Raw genomic sequence first — 17236 nt, forward strand, 5'->3', positions numbered from 1 at the left:
CTTGAGAAGGTAGTGGTGAGCTACCTTCTTGAATGACTGCAGTCCATGTGGTGTAGATGCACCCATAATGCTGCTGGGAAGGGAGTTCCATGATTTTGATCCAACGACAGAGAAGGAACAGTAATAAAGTTCCAAGCCAGGATGGTGTGTGGCTTGGAGGGGGACTTGCAGGTAGTGATGTTCCTGGGGACTTTCAGGTAGTGGTCTGCTGCCCTTATCCTTCTAGGTGGTAGAGGTCTTGGGTTTGGAAGGGAATTTGGAACTTAAGGTGTTAACTTACTTATTCATATTTCTAAATTGCTCTGAAATTGGTCATGGGAACAAACTTTAAAAACTGCTGGGGGTGGTGGAGAAATTGTTATATTATGTTGAAATATATGACGCTGGTAACATTCCTTTACTAAACAGCAAGTACTCTGATAAGTCTAATAAATTTTTGTGCCCTCTCTCAAGGTGCACTTTCACTTCTATCCATTTTTAAGCCACTGTTTTTTGGAAGTAGATCACTGTGGATAGAGGTTAATGCTAATGTTGGAATAGTAGAATGATCCCCTAACCACATCAGAATCTAGATTTCACATCTTGCAGAATTTTTAAAATGTTTCAACCTTGTGTTGTGATGGGAATGGATGGGATAGGTCCTTGTAATCACAAACATTTATTTTCAGACAAGTAATTGCTTTAACCTTGTGGAGAGAGGAGATCAACTTGTTTAAATAACTTTGAAATGTGGGCTGGAGGTGAATGAAAAGGATCAGTTGGACAGAAAAAGTAAGAAATGACGAAGTGCTGTGGAGAGTGAACGAACAAAGAACAAAGAAATTTGCCAAACCTAATTAGGAAGATTGGACAGGGCACATCTTAAGACGGACTTGTAAGAGACATAGTGGAGGGAAGATTTCAAGGGGAAGAAAAAAGAGGAGGGGTGAGGAAGAGAATATCAACGCTAGATGGTTTGAAAATTGAAGGAGGTTTGTTGGCAAATAGACTGGCACATGATAGCGATGAATGGAAGGACAACTATGAGCCAAAGGCCTGCAGAGCGCACATAGTGATGATGATGAATTGCTTTGCTTTGTTTGTTCGCTCCCCATTGGAGAAACAGCTCATAGATTCTGAATGTATGATTGTAGTTTTTGCTGTAGTGTGCTTTGCCTGGCAGGCCTTGTGGTGCAGTGGTAACATCCCTTCCTTTGAGCCAGAAGGTCCAGGTTCAAGTCCCACTTCCGGACTTGATGGCCATGGAAGGTGTGCTCATAACGTGGCCAAACAAGTTGATTATCAGAAACGAAAACAAAAAATGCTGGAAAAACTCAGCAGGTCTGACAGCATCTGTGGAGAGAGACAGAGATAATGTATGACTCTTCTACAGATTGCCAGCCTGTAAACCCTTCCAGTGCACTCCATGGCAGGTGGTAACAGTGGGAGAGTTCTCTGGTCAGCCATACTGCATACTGCAGAAGGTAACAACAAAGCACTGCGGTACTTTGCCAAGCATAATCATGAACCAATCCAATGGAAATCCATGGTTGCCAATGCCCTCTTAGGACATGGGACCTGAAGGAGGAGGAGTGCTTTGTCCCTCTTGCGTATTGCAGCCAGTGTCGAATGGCGACAGTCGATGTTTTGATGACTGAGTATTTTAAAACATAGTATTGTCCTCTCATTACTTATTTGTGTGAGGGCTGGATCAAGCTGAGTAAATCTGCCTAACTAGTGCAGGAAGAGTTCACTGCTCAGCAACTAGAATTCCTTGCTCTCCAATCCCTCTACACCTCCATCACCCACCGGGATGGTCTGAGGGCTCTCCGCTTCTTCCTCGAACAGAGGCCCGAACAATCCTCATCCATCATTACTCTCCTCCGTCTGGCTGAACTTGTTCTCACACTGAACAATTTCTCCTTAAACTCCTCTCACTTCCTCCAAATAAAAGGTGTGGCTATGGGTACCTGCATGGGCCCCAGCTATGGCTGTCTCTTTATGGGGTATGTGGAACATTCCTTGTTCCGGTCCTACTCCGGCCCCCTCCCACAACTCTTTCTCCGGTGCATCGATAATTACTTCGGTGCTGCTTCATGCTCTCGTCTGGACCTGGAAAAATTTATTAATTTTGCTTCCAATTTCCACCCCTCCATCATTTTCACATGGTCCATCTCTGACACGTCCCTTCTCTTCCTTGACCTCTCTGTCTCAATTTCTTGAAAGACTGTCCACCAATATCCATTACAAGCCTACCGACTCCCACAGCTACCTCGACTACAGCTCCTCACACCCTACTTCCTGTAAGGACTCCATCCTATTCTCTCAGTTCCTTCGCCTCCGTCGCATCTGTTCTGATGATGCCACTTTCAAAAACAGTTCCTCTGACATGTCCTCCTCCTTCCTTAACCGAGGTTTTCCACCCATGGTCGTTGACAGGGCCCTCAACTGTGTCCGGTCCATCTCCCGCACATCCGCCCTCACACCTTCTCCCTTCTCAAAACATGATAGGGACCCCCTTGTCCTCACTTATCACCCCACCAGCCTCCACATTCAAAGGATCATCCTCCGCCATTTCCACCAACTCCAGCATGATGCCACCACCAAACACATCTTCCCTGCACCCCCCCGGCGGCATTCCGTAGGGATCGTTTCCTCCGTGACACCCTGGTCCACTCCTCCATCACCCCCTACACCTCAACCCCCTCCCACGGCACCTTCCCATGCAACCGCAGAAGATGCAACACCTGCCCCTTTACTTCCCCTCTCCTCACCGTCCAAGGGCCCAAACACTCCTTTCAAGTGAAGCAGCATTTCACTTGCACTTCCCTCAATTTAGTCTACTGCATTCGTTGCTCCCAATGCGGTTTCCTCTACATTGGAAAGACCAAACGCAGACTGGCTTTGCAGAACATCTTCGGTCTGTCCGCAAGCATGACCCAGGCCTCCCTGTCGCTTGCCATTTCAACACTCCAACCTGCTCTCATGCCCACATGTCCGTCCTTGGCTTGCTGCATTGTTCCAGGGAAGCTCAATGCAAACTGGAGGAACAGCACCTCATCTTCCGACTAGGCACTTTACAGCCTTCCGGACTGAATATTGAGTTCAACAATTTTAGATCATGAACACTCTCCTCCATCCCCACCCCCTTTCTGATTTTCTCCCTCCTTTTTGTTTTTTCCAATAATTTATATAGATTTTTCTTTTCCCACCTATTTCCATTATTTTTAAATGTATTTCCATCCATTGTTTTATCTCTACCTTTTAGCCTTTTTCGATTCCTTCACCCCACCCCACCCCCACTAGGGCTATCTGTACCTTGCTTGTCCTGCTTTCTACCCTTAATTAGCACATTCCTTTAGATAATATCACCACCTTCAACACCTCTTTGTCCTTTTGCCTGTGACGTCTTTTGGTTATCTCCACCTAACACTGGCCCTCTATCCAGCTCTTCTTGTCCCACCCCACCCTTAAACCAGCTTACATTTCACCCCTTCTCCATTTTTACTTAGTTCTGTTGAAGAGTCATACGGACTCGAAACGTTAACTGTGCTCCTCTCCGCAGATGCTGCCAGACCTGCTGAGTTTTTCCAGGTATTTTTGTTTTTCCTTGCTCTCTGATTAGGAGGCAAGTTACAAACTAATTATAATATCCAGGATGCTCACATATAGAACAAGTCATTGAAATCCTGTATTGGAAGAGGAGGGTAGCATCTTCCCCTTCAGAAAATTAAAGGGAATTTGCGACCCTATGAGGGAACCCTTTCGTAATTTGCAATGAGTTATCATCTATGCTTCCAAATAGTATTTTCAGATTGCACAATATATTCTGCTCTTGGCTGAAGGATGAGTCTGAATGTTACATAAATGAGTCTTGACCTGAGTAATGGCTTTTGAAAACAGGATGAGATCAGTTGAAATAATCAGAACCAGCTGATCGTCCTCTCGTCTCGTACTTTCTTGCTAAGCGAACCTGTGTTGTATTTCCATAATAAGTTAGATGTAGGCTTTTCATTATTTTTCCTTTATATTTGCCTCGGGGGTTTTTCTGCATTCTTTGGGCCTTGTGTATGCTCGTTCAACACTTCGAAGCTTTAAAGGCCAAGGCGGCCGAGAATTCTGCCCAAGTGTGGGTGCCACGTGTGGGCCAGTAGCTTGTATTGTTCACAACCAGGATGATAAAGCATTAATCCACTGCCTCGCAGCAGCGCACAGAGAGAATGTGGTTCTATTGTACGTCTGACCCTGAGGGAGGTACGAGTGTCAGCTGATTATCAAAGTAATTTTGTTGGTTTCCTCCTAAAGATTTTATTTCATTTGCAGATAAGTTATTTTAATCAACCAGGCAGGCTGAATGGAAGGAAATGTCATCTACCCCCAGCTACTAAAAGATGCTGAGGCTGTGATTTGATGAACATTCGCAATGTGAAATGATTTTAAATGTAATGTTTAAAGAAGTATATAAATTCTTGGGTTTAATTATTTGTGCACTCCAGTACCTAAGGTAAGCTTTAGTTGAAAGAATTTGCTTTCAACCCTGTCCAATTTGTTTTTGCACCAGTGGTATTTGTGAAATTTTAGGTATGACAGTGCTGATTACTGTTTGAATATTCGGGGAATTTTTATGCTGCACCCTGTAAATCGTTGGCTAAGTAAGAAAGGTCAAGCCCACCCCAGAAACATAACTGCTCCAGTAGCTGTGATCAGATTTCTCTTAATTTGGGTTTGAAGGCACATTGTGCTAGTCAAAGATTGCATTGGATGAGAAAGGATTTTTTCTAGATATCAAACATTTTGTTCATATGGCCATGTTACTAACTCTTTTTCCATAAGATCCAGGTTGTAGATTGTTGTTGCATTTTCTTTGTGTTCCTCCAATTTTATCACTGTTTTGCTGCAGGCTTGTCCTTCACTGGGATGTTGTTGGACTTGTGCCTGACACACTCTGGCGTCTCATCCATGCGGATATTATTTACAGATTCGATAGTGTTAGTGCTGTGTGTTCTCTGAACTTGGTAGTGTTGGTGCTATGCATCTTATGAATTTTGTAGCGTTGGCGCTGTGTGATGTTGAATCCCTTTACACTGCTCCGTAGCCTGTTGTCCATGACTGAATCAACTTGCACATTGAACTTACTCATTTAGAGCCTATAGGTTGATTAGATCAAATTACACATGGGTGAGTGTTGTCCTCATGGCAGTCAGAATGCACTTGCATTTTAATTGTATGGGTGGTGTCAGCAAACAATTGCACTGTTTCTGCCACAGTACTGGCAGATGTCCTGTAGTTCAGCACAGACCAGAATCAATCCTTCAAATAGTTTGCTTAGCATCTCATGTAGTTAATGTATGATCAGAGGTGTAGCACAGACTGTTTCACAGGCTATGAACCCGCTGCCATAGCAAAGGGAAGGTACACATCAGCACTACACTGAGTCATGATGTTGACTTGGCTGCATATTGATCTGCAAGGCAAATTGTGATTTCTTCAGGTGAAGGCTATCTGCCGTGCTCATTGTGTTACTTTGAGTGTACAGCACAGAAATGGGCCAATTCGGCATGACTGGTCTGTGCCAGCTCTTTTCTATTCATTTACGGGATGTGTGTGTCACGGGCTATAGGCCAGCATTTATTGCCCATCCCTGATTGCCCTTGAAAAGGTGGTGGTGAGCTGCCTTCTTGAACCGCTGTGGCCCGTGTGGTGTAAATATGCCCACAGTGCTGTTAGGGAAGGAGTTCCTGGATTTCGACCCAGTGACAGTGAAGGAACAGCGATATACTTCCAAGTCAGGATGGTGAGTGGCTTGGAGGGGAATCTCCACATGGTGGTGTTCCACAGGGATCTCCTACTACTCTATCTAACCCTATCAGCAAATCCTTCTAATATTTTATCACTGGTGCATTCTCCACGACAATGCCTCTATCAAACAAAAGTCCACTCGCCAACCAATTAGCACTCTCTTCACATACAGTATAAATTGTTGTTTTCCCTTTATATTGGTATTCTTGCAAAGTGTCCTGATGAGTACAAGACGAAAAGCTTCAATATCTTTTTTTTTCAGCAATATTACTTTTTCCTTCATGTGCTCATCTAACTTCCCCATAATTGCATCTGTGTATTTGTCCCAACTACTCCTTGTGGCAGCATGTTCCACTTTTTCCTAAAATAAAAGCAAAAAAATGCGGATGCTGGAAATCCAAAACAAAAACAAAAATACCTGGAAAAGCTCAGCAGGTCTGGCAGCATCTGTGGAGAGGAGCACAGTTAACGTTTCGAGTCCGAATGACCCTTCAATAGAACTAAGTAAAAATTTCACCTCTTCTCTATTTTTACTTAGTTCTGTTGAAGGGTCATTCGGACTCGAAACGTTAACCGTGCTCCTCTCCATAGATGCTGCCAGACCTGAGTTTTTCCAGGTATTTTTGTTTTTTTTTCCCACTTTTTCCTTCTCTGGTTAAAGAAGTTTCTCCTGAATTGCTGATTGGGTCTTTGAGTGACTGTCTTATATTCATAACCTGGAGTTTTGGGCTGCCTCTGACTATTAAAGTTTGTGCCTTTAACTTTGAGAAATTATTCAGATGTTTCATTGATGTTGGCTTCTTTTTCTGGTGCTTAGGTACTGCAAGAGGTCATCTGCAGCTAGTGTATCGAGCAGTGTGAGAATAGCAAGCCACAAGCATGTGGACAGCCACATTCTTAACTGTTCTCCTACTAACTCTGTGGTTGAGCTTTCACTCTTGCTAAGTTTTATGTCGTGCTAAAGGCAATTTGGTTTTAATCTTCTTCAGCCTCACCATAAAGACAGGGCAATTCTACAGCTACTGGCTTAAGTCTGGTGTTAGTTAGAATGAGCAGGAACTGAGTCATACTGTCAACTCTGCATTGCCTTCAGCAAGAGAAAGCAAACACAGCTCACTGGAATTCAAGTGTGGGCGAAGTTTAATTTTAGTGACACTTTAGAGTTGCTTCTAACCTTGCAGCTGTCTTGGAGGTAGAGTGAAGCCCAGGTGATATGAACTCTTAAGGCACACAGCTTGCTGAAATGTGAAATATCAATTTGATAGCTTTGCACAGAGTTATATTGTAGTGTGGGGCTGAAACTGGTTCTCAATGATATAACATGTGCATGTAACAGACTCATGTTTGTGTGTGCCTGAGAGAAAGGCAGGTTGCCTAATGCTCTCTACCCATTAATGCCAGGTTCATAACTTAGAAACTTTTTTTTAAATAGTCTTTTGGCAGGACAGAACTTGAGTATTGCTAAAAAAAGAGACATGTCTAAGCTTTTTGACGTGTACTCATCTGGACACTCACAAGAATACCAATATAAGGGGAAAGCAACAATTTATACTGTAAGTGAAGATAGTGCTGATTGGTTGGGCAAGTGGTGCTGCCATGGAAAATGAAAACTTAGACTTTTTTTAACTTTTATTTGATCTTTGGCTTGCTTTGTAATTAAGCGCAGCATTCCTGTCTGAAATATTTTCTTCAATTGTCTTGTTTGCTTACACACAAATAAACTTCCTTGGATTTTTCTGTGTTGCTATTCAAAGATATCCTGTCAGATTGAGACACTTGACAGGGCTGTCAACACCTGTGAAGTGGCTGAACAGTACAGTAGGGCAGTCTCTTGGCTGCTTTTCCTCCAGACAGTGAAATTTACAGTCTGAGTGCTTTACATAACATTTGCGCTCAGGTTGCTAATCACCGTTTGCTAATCTTTTCATGATTTTGTCTGGCCTAGCCTCTGCAAGGAACTGAAGGACATTGCAGGAACTTCCACACCTTCCCTCCATCCCAATAGCAGCCAAGCCTTCAGTCATCTTGTCCCCTGGTCTTACCCTCCTTTGCAATTGATCTGTCTTTAAACTTCCCTGAAAAACAGCTACCTATAGAGTGGTGTCTCACTCTGTGTTTCTCCTCTGTTTAAAAAGCCTTAAGGTATTTATTGCACTAAGGATGCTAATATAGATGAGAGTTGTAATCTCCACTTGGATCCCCCATCCCGTTCCATTTTCCCTGCTCTCTAAACTGAGCACTTGCAACCTTTCTGCAGTGTTAATATCAGCACGGGGGACCTGAGCTCAGCGTAAAATGCCCAAAATAGTGGTATATACCGATCGGGTGGTTTGAAAGGACTCCTGTTGTGTGGCTAGGTGAATGTCTTGCATTCAGCTGCAATCCTTGCCCCTTGGAATACTCCATGGGCTCTTTATTTCCGAGCTCCCCATAACCTCACATCAGTTTGATCTTGTTTGAACTTCTCTTGCTTTATCTCACAGCTTGCAGTTTTAGCTGCCTCTTCATTGCCCATTCCCCCACTGGCGCTATTCTCTGGAGCTTTTCAGTGAACCCACTTGATGTGCTCCATCCAGCTATTACCAAATGCTGCGTAAAGTTTCATGTTAATGCTAGAGGTGCAGTGTCATAGTGTGACTGTACAATGAAATGAAGTTGAGTTTCATGGCGTTCAGTGGGACTCTTGCATCTTGGCTTTGCTTCTTGGTGCACTGGGTTTGGAGCTAGTCTTACACTTTGACCCATTAGTGCACTCTGCAGTTAGATCACCAACCTGCTCCTGAGTTATAGCTTGTTGACATATATTTGAAACATTGACGTTAAGAGGTGATGTAACTATTGCTGTGGGGTCTTGCTCCATTTACAAGGATCATTTCTTTCCCTACAGGAGTTTCATGTAACAACTTGCGTTTATATAAGGATTCTGATGGCACTTGACAGGATAATAGGTGTCCAGCAGAAGTGGGAGAATGAGGGGAAAGCAAGACTGAAGAGAGGTTTTGAGGAAGTATTTAAAGGTACAAGGTTAGAGATGTTTTGGTGGTGGGTGCATTTCCCAAAACAGGCTGAAGTAGTTGAGGGTCCGTATGATGCTAATGTATTCGTTTTGTCTGTTTTATTATGGTGTGTAGATTTTTGGAGTTTACCTTTTGAGTAAAGAGCAAGAATCCCAAATAGCTTGAATGTTAATAGCCTGAATGCTTTGACTCACTGCATTCTCTGTTATGTAGCTCAGCAAATTGCATATGTAATGATGTCTTGGAGGCTCTGATTTCTGTCTGGTCATAGATACTGAGACAGCGTCTAGTGGGAATGGAAATATAAACTCAGGATTGCCAAATTGGGGAAAAAAATGCAACATTTGAATCAGTGAATGGGTTGAATCTAAATGTTAAGATATTACAGGAAGCTCGCCTAAGTGGTAGCTTGGCTTACTGGTAGCAGGCTTGCCTCTGAATCAGAAGGTTACAAAAATCAGAAGTTCCATGCAATACTGCGCGAGTGCCGTACTATCACAGAGTTGCTATGTTTCAGCTGAGGCCCCGTCTATCCGTTAAGGTAGATTAAGAGTTCCATGGTGCACTAGGACGGAGGGCAAGGAGTTCTCCCAGTGTCCCGGGCAGCATTTGCCTTTCAACCAATGTCACTAACAATATAGATTTAACTGGTTGTTAATCTTATTGCTGTTTGTGGGATGTCCTGTGCGCAAAATGGTTGTCAAGCATTTTGGGATGCTCTGATGGCATGAATGGAACTTGCATTTATGTAGCACTTTTCTTTCAACCTTTTGCATCAAATGAATTTTGAAAATGTTTTCTCTCCACCAATTTTCTGCCTTCTCAAGGTACTGACCGACTTGCCCTGGGGTCCATTTCTTCAGGCGTCAGGTGCGCTTTGGTACATCATCCGATTATATCCCTCCTATTTTAAGTCTGACCAGTGAGGGTCAGCAAGCCATTTTGCAATAGGGAGCATCACAGCCAAGCTGAATCATGTCCTTGTTCAACGCTATCCAAGAATGCGCTTACCAACAGGACGCATCTTAGCGCACACCTCAGTGCACAGCCAGCGATCTGTTCAAGATTTCCATAAATTTTAGACCAGCGGGAAAGAAGATGGAACTTCGAATAGGGAAGGTTTTCCCTGAAACAGTTGAACAATTCAGAATGAACTACTTTGTGTGGAACATGGTGTAGGTTCAAGGTAGACATCCTAACAAGGCAGAAAACTATATAATTGGGAGATTTGGATAGATGTATGAGGGAGAAGGTGATTGATAAAAAAGCGAATACCCTTTAGCCTTTTCCGACCCTGTGTCCTGTCCAGCTGTATAATCCTTGTCTGTTCTAGAGATTAATTTTTTTAAAATGCTCCTATTTCTGCAGATATGTATAATAAACCTCTAATTTGAATTGTTTTATTGCTATTTTTAAAATTCTCACTAGTTTATTTTTAGGAGTGTGGAACTTTTTTTTGAACATGTCACTGTTCTGTTCTGCATTAGCCAGATAGCAAATGCAAACACGTTATCTCTCGGAACAGTGATGATCTCTTGGGGGGTGAGGGAGTATTCTATGGCTCTCTGCCTGCAAAGAGTATCCGAGTATCCTTTCCTCCCCATAGTTTTCCAGTGGTTGCAGTATTGGCAAAGCTCAGGACTCCTGTGGATTTTGTTTTTATTTGGAGAGTCTAAGATTCTGGCAAGTGAGAGTATTTTTTTTGTGTGCTACTTGCGCGGGAATTCAGAACGCTGACATCATGCATTTGTGTTTTCAAATTAAAAAGAAAATTGTGCAGTGCTTACTGTTTCCAGAGAGTGTGGTCCTTTCCTTCCTGGCTTAAGTGGCATTGACTACCTTTGCACAACACCAGCATTGATAAGATGGTTTTTGGGGTTGTAGAGACGGTGGAGGAGCGGGGTGGGGGTGTTATGTGTGTGTGTGTGTGTGTGTGTGTGTGTGTGTGTGTGTGTCTACGGAGGTGTGAGGATGGTGATGGTGGGATGCGCATTGTGACATCAGTCTTGGGAAATATCTGACTTATACTGGTTTCCTCCAGTTTTTTGGTCAGGTCATGTTGGGGGGAATGTCAGGTGCAATCGCAATAAAAACAGAAAATACCAGCGATGTCACGTAGGTTGGTCAATATCTGAACCATAGCTTGATGTCTAAAGTGATCCTAACAGCTGATGAATTGATGAGACTTTGTGCCTTTCTGCTGCCAATCTTATTCCTCTCCTTTTGAAGTCATAGAATCATAGAATGGTTAGAGCATAGAAGGAGGCCACTCGGCCTGTTGTGTTGAGCAGGCCCTCTGCAAGAGCAAGTGTTGGATCCTTACTGAGGTCTGGTTTCATAGGCACTGTTCATGTGGCCACTGTTGATTATGAGCCAGAACAGGGGGTGGCTTCTAGGCCTTTTGACTGTGGAAGGCACCATGTCTCTGGCTCAGCTGACATATTCTCATATGTACAATCCCATCAGGGATCACTGGCTGATGATTTGGAGTGGGGATCTCCTGTGGATGTTCCTTCTAACCCAGGATTGCTGAGGCTGTTATAGCCATATCAGTGATCTGAGTAAACTCACTGAGGTCGACCTAAACTACTTAGCTAATTTCTTTCAGAGGCAAATGGCCCTGAGTATTTCTAGAAGTTTCTGATTTTCTAGGTTTTCTCTGTTTTCTGCATTGAAATTAAATTTCTTAAACTGCTCACAATGCCACGCACAATCTGCAGTAGAGTATCCGTCCTGCACTCAGGCCATTGTCTATGCATCTGTGAACAAAACCCTGAGGAGAGCTGCCATTGCCATTTGAAAATGGCATTAATATCCATTGTGGGCAGGTGCTGGGTTTCCAATCAATAGCGATCCTTAAACTAACAAGTTAAGGAATTTTGGGGACCAAACCTGCATCTCTACTCTACTCGTTCATCTTGCAGCATGTGGTAGCAAATACATCTCATCCAGACAACAACAGGAATTGTTCCCTACCACCCCCCCTCCGAACTTCCTGGCATTGCTAAGTATCAACTATAACACTGCTCTTCATTCTGGAGGTGGGAGCTAGTTGGGAAATCAGCATACAGCCCTTGAACCATCATTTGTACCTGTAGCCCTTTCCTGTGAGATGGTTATTAATACATCCAAAACCCCCTTCCGTTGAACTCTTCATTATTCCAAGCCTTTGTCCTTTTTATCCACAGCCTTAAGCTGTTGGATTGCTTTCTTTTGCAAAGCTCTTTTAGAATCATGTGGTATTACAGCACAGAAGAAGGCTATTTGGCCCTTCAAGTCTGAACTAGTTCTTAAAATTCACCCCATGAGTTTTCTTTAAGCAGCTTTTTTGAATTCTGGTGCTTAAAGTTGGCAATCACAACATTAATTTAGATTTTCAATCTTATTCTTCCAGAGTATGCATCCTGCCATTTTCAATGCCACATTTAGTTGCTGCTTTAGTTAATTCAGTGTCCTGGCAACCTGTTACAGCCATTGGTAATCATCTGTACAAAGCAACATTTCTAATACCTGTATCACATTCACATCCCTGAATGTGCTGCTGCCGCCTTAATGCCCTGCCCTCTGCTGTATTTGAATGTTGCCTTTAAATCTACTTTCTGTATTCTACACCTATTAAAAGGTTCCCTCTGAGATTGGAGAGCTCTAACTTATCAGACAACTCCTCACCGTTCATCCCATGACACCAGCCACATTGCTCTTGCCTGTATTGGAGTCCAGGACTTGGCAGTGGAATTTGCACAGAGCAAAAGGGGGTGTTTTCCATCTGGGAAGAAGCCTTGTGCTGACACTCGCTGCATGATCATTTCAGTTCTATTTGTTTTACTACTTAGGTGTAAAAAATGTACAATTTGGCAGACCAAACTCAGTCCAAAACTAACAGTGAACCCCAAATATTCAGTAGAGTTGAGTGAGTACTGTATAAGAAAATGGGTTGCATTTATTTTGTGAAAATGCAATACAAAAATAAAGTTTTTCAACTTAACATGAATGTGAATCAGAGTTAAAGTACATCCAAAGTATTTATAAAGCACTTATAATATAGCAAAATATCTGAAGCCCTAAGCAGTCGAGAGTCTAACAGGAGTATAAAAGTATTAAAGGAAGTGACTAAAGGGACTGATTTTTTTTTTTAGAAAACTTTAAGCATGGAAAAAGATGTGTTGGGGAGGAAATTCTGAGTTTATTGGGGGGGGAGGTGGGAGTGCAGATCAGATGATTGAATGTTGCTCTACTGAAGATAGAGTGAGAGGCATCCCCACAGCAACCAGTGTTAAAAAGTTCAAGCAAGGTTTTAGGACTTTAGGAAGCTGCAGAATTTGACCCGAGTGGCTTACAGATAACACAGATAATAATTATAAATCTGAATCATCAAAACCACTGACAGTCTCAGTCTCATTCCTGTATCAGCAATTGGGCCCAATGACTGCCTCATGCACTGAAATTCCATTGCATCTAAAATAAAGGAACACATTGAAACATCAAATATCCATCATTAAAAAAAATGCTGCACTCTCCCCAGTCAGGTTGTAGACTTTGAAATATTGGGGATTCCCCAAATGGCTACACCACTCTGCGCTTTGCTGCTGCAGTCTGCTTTGTCTTGGTTTCCTCCAACCCCTCCCCCAGCTGCACAGATGAGTACTAAAGGCTAATCTGAGTGGAGAGATCAGTACTATCTTCAAATCATGTTGAGCTTGTCTGTAAATGTGCCGGAGCTAAGGTAAGGAGCTAAAAATAAACCTACTGCAGGAAGTGTACACTGTTTTAGTCACATCCTTCATAAGTAAAAGAATGCAACAAAGCTCATGTTCCTCATACTGGAAACTATTATGAGCCAAACTCTATACTAACCACATGTTTCCTTGCTCTCAGATATGTGTCTCCTATCTCCAGGAAAGGCAGCTTTCACATGGTGATTGTGAAGACAGCTTTGTTAAGAGCATTCTTTGTTTGTCATGGGTTGCCATAGGATCACATGGATACAGTTATATGGATACTTACAAGGGCTGGAATTTCAAATTTTGACCTGTGATTCTCTGAACATGTGTTCCTTACTCTCTCAATACTTTTATGAAAAAAACTGGCTTCAGCCCTTCTGACCCCTGGTTGGTGGAATTCCATAAATAATCCACCGACAGTGTAATGTGTTGATTCACAGAGCAGAGGTGTGTGTTAATTAGCTGCGCAGTGCCAGATAGGATTCTTCCTGAAACTTCGGACTGATTAAAAAGCAACCACTAGTGTCTTGATCTTTTTTGATGTCAAATATTGAAAAATCATTATGTAAAATGTATTTTCTTTCCTGGATATCCTAAGGTTGCTAGCCTGAAACCTCCTCCATTCATTTGTTTGCTGCTTGATGCCCTGGCTTCACCCTGGTCCCCAGGTTCCTTGAGTTTAAATTCGTCGTGTTGATCCATCTTGAATTCCATGGGGTGTATTTTGTGGTCTTGAGGAATGGTGCGTTCGCAAGTTTACAGCTAAACTTGAGAAGTTGACAGTTGACTTCTAATAAAAGCCTGAGCTGGTTGTTTCCATGTGCAAATCCAACTTGCTTTTAGAAGAGGTGAGACACTCCAAAGGACAGTCCTTGGTGATGTCAAAGGAAGAATAAAGTACTTGCATTTATATAGCACCTATCATGACCTCGGGTCATCTCAATCACTTCACAGCCAATGAATTACTTTTGAAAGTATAGTCATGTTAGGGAAATACAGCAACCAATTTGGTCACACAAGCAGCAGTAAGATAAATGACTGGATAATCTGTTGTAATGATTTCGGTTCAGCCATAAATGGTGTCAAGGACACTAGAGAATTCCTCTGCTATTCTTTGAATAGTGCCATGCAGTCTTTCATAACCACCTGTGAGGACAGGTAGAGCTGAATGTCTAATCCAAAAATCAGCATTTTGGCAGTGCAGCACTCACTCAGTACTGCAGTGAAATTTTGGCTTAGATTTAAGCATTCAATTCAGTAGACAGAGGCTTCGACCCATGACCTTTTACGTATGTGTTCTTGTACTTAGGCAGGTGTTCTAGTACTGAGGAGGATGCAAAGAGGCTTCAAGGGGACTTGAACAGGCCAAGTGAATAGTCAAAAACATGGCAGATGGAATATAATGTGAATAAGTGTGAAATTATCCACTTTGGTAGAAAAAACCAGAAAGGCAGAGCATTTCTTAAATGGTGAGAGGTTGGGAAGTGTTGATGTCCAAAGGGACCTGGGTGTTCTTGAGTCACTAACATGCAGGTGCAGCAAGCAATTAGGAAGGTAAATAGTATGTTGGCCGTCATCACAAGGGGATTTGAGTATGGGGGTAAAGATGTCTTGTTGCAATTGTATAGAGCCTTGGTGAGACTGTACCTGGAGTATTGTGTACAGTTTTGGACTCCTTATTTAAGGAGGGATATACTTGCCATAGAGGGAGTGCAATGGAGGTTCACTAGACTAATCCCTGGGGCAGCAGGATTGCCTTATGAGGAGAGATTGAGGAAATTGGGCCTGTATTCTTTAGAGTTTCAAAGAATGAGAGGTCATCACATTGAAACTCACAAAATTCTTATAGGGCGTGACAGGGTAGATGTAGATAGGATGTTCCCCATGGCTGGTGAGTCTTGAACCAGAAGGCACAGTCTTAGAATAAAGGGCAGGCTATTTAAGATTTAGATGCGAAGGAAGTTCTTCGCTCAGAGGGTGGTGAATCTTTGGAATTCTCTACCCCAGAGGGCCATGGAAGCTCAAACATTGAGCATGTTCATGACAGAAATCGATAGATTTCTGGAAACTAATGACATCAAAGGATACGGGCATCGCGAGGTAGATGATCATCCATGATCTAATTGAATGGCGGAGCAGACTCAATGGGCCAAATGGCCTACTCCTGCTCCTATGTTCCTATGAGCCAAGCCAGACACTAAATGTAGGCAGAATGTTTATAAGTATTGGTATTGTTTAACATATTCTACTTTATTAGATATTAACTGTTCCTGTTGATGTAGCTTTCATGTCATAAAGCAGAACAATTTCTTCAAAAGCAGGAAGGAAGAGGAGTCTGGCACAGATCCATGCCCTGCAACTATCCCACCTCAAAGTGGCTTTAACAAACTTTTCAACTTATTGTTGAGCACGATTCTATGCTCATCTGAGACCCACAAACATTGACTTAACAATAGGTACCACTGGATAATTATTGGGAGTGGGAACCCTGGCTATTTCTCACCTCCCCCTCTTCTCTCCAACACCACCACCCCACCCCAAACTACTGCTTTAACCTAAGGGCATTAATGTAAATTGCATCGCCCCAACTGATGATATAGCTGAGTTCAGCCAACTCAGCAGAGGCCAGAGATGGAACCTGGTACCTTTGTGTCACCCTTGACTCAGCAGTATCACTCTTGCCTCTTGCATTTAAGACTAACTCTAGATTTAAACACATTAGGTTGACATTTCAGTGCCTTACTGAGGAGCTGTTACACTGTTGAATGAGATGCAGCTGAGGCTCTGGCTTCCTCTCAGTGGATGTAAAAGATCCCAAAGTAATGTTGGAAGATCAAAATTTATCCTTCTGCCAACATCACCAAAACAGATTATCTGGTGATTTATCTCACTGTTGCTAATGGGCCCATGCTGTTAACAAATGGGCTGCTGCATACTGTGCACTATAACAGTGCCCACACTGCAAAATATTGTTGGCTCTGGAAGCACCTTGTAGTATCCTATGGTCATGAAAGGTGCTTTTAAAATGTGCAATTATTTTCTTCCCCTCTTCCTATAAACTGTGTGCGTTTTTCTTCAATAATTCATGGATATGTTGGACTACAGGAAAGTCATGTAGAAAATTGCTGGAGTGTGGAGGTGGTCATAATGACAGCAGAAATATTTCATTATTGCCACTAATTGACTTTTGGTAGTACAGAACTTGAGTATTGCTGAAATGTCGCTTTTTTCAGCCATACTAACTGACTTGCTGGAGGAGCCTGCCAGGATCTAGCATCTACAGACTTGAATCATGAAGAACGATTAGAGAAAAGATTAATACTTGGAATGGGCCTCCAGGTAGAAAAATTGAGGCAAAAAAACCCTCTGGAATCAGCGAAGGAAGATATAGATTCTACATTGGGTCTATCGTGGAATCTTTCTAGATGGATTTTTTTTTTCGAACTAGGAGCAAGAGTAGGCCACTCGGCCCCTCGAGCCTGCCCTGCCATTTAATAAGATCACGGCTGATCGGAATGTAACCTCGTGAACTAAGATAAGCTAAACAAATGTTTTTTTTTCCACCCATAAAGTAATTCCCTGCTTAACGTTGTAACTGCGTTCTGAAAAGTGAAACAACTTTAAGCTAATCAGATTTTCCCATTGCAACCAATGCAAAAGCTGTAGTTAGGTTCTGTAGGACCTTTCTTGTCAGAAAAAAGTTTGAATCACTTATACCCC

General features: G+C 42.6%; 1 protein-coding gene across 11 annotated transcripts in view; it reads left to right on the forward strand.

Moving 5' to 3' along the window:
* LOC144668247 (A-kinase anchor protein 13-like) overlaps window positions 1-17236 on the forward strand; it is a 385814-nt gene that overhangs the window by 65051 nt on the left and 303527 nt on the right. Inside the window, exon 1 of one of the 11 annotated variants that reach the window (XM_078530028.1) lies at window positions 4157-4233. The exons of the other annotated variants lie outside the window; for them this stretch is intronic. Coding sequence (XP_078386154.1) covers window positions 4200-4233 — 34 coding nt within the window. The 5' untranslated portion in view covers window positions 4157-4199. Of the gene's footprint in view, window positions 1-4156; window positions 4234-17236 lie in introns of those variants that run through there. 11 annotated transcript variants of the gene reach the window in all.

The sequence above is a fragment of the Cetorhinus maximus genome, chromosome 26, assembly GCF_964194155.1.
Source record: "Cetorhinus maximus chromosome 26, sCetMax3.hap1.1, whole genome shotgun sequence".
In the NCBI taxonomy this organism is placed as follows: domain Eukaryota; kingdom Metazoa; phylum Chordata; class Chondrichthyes; order Lamniformes; family Cetorhinidae; genus Cetorhinus; species Cetorhinus maximus.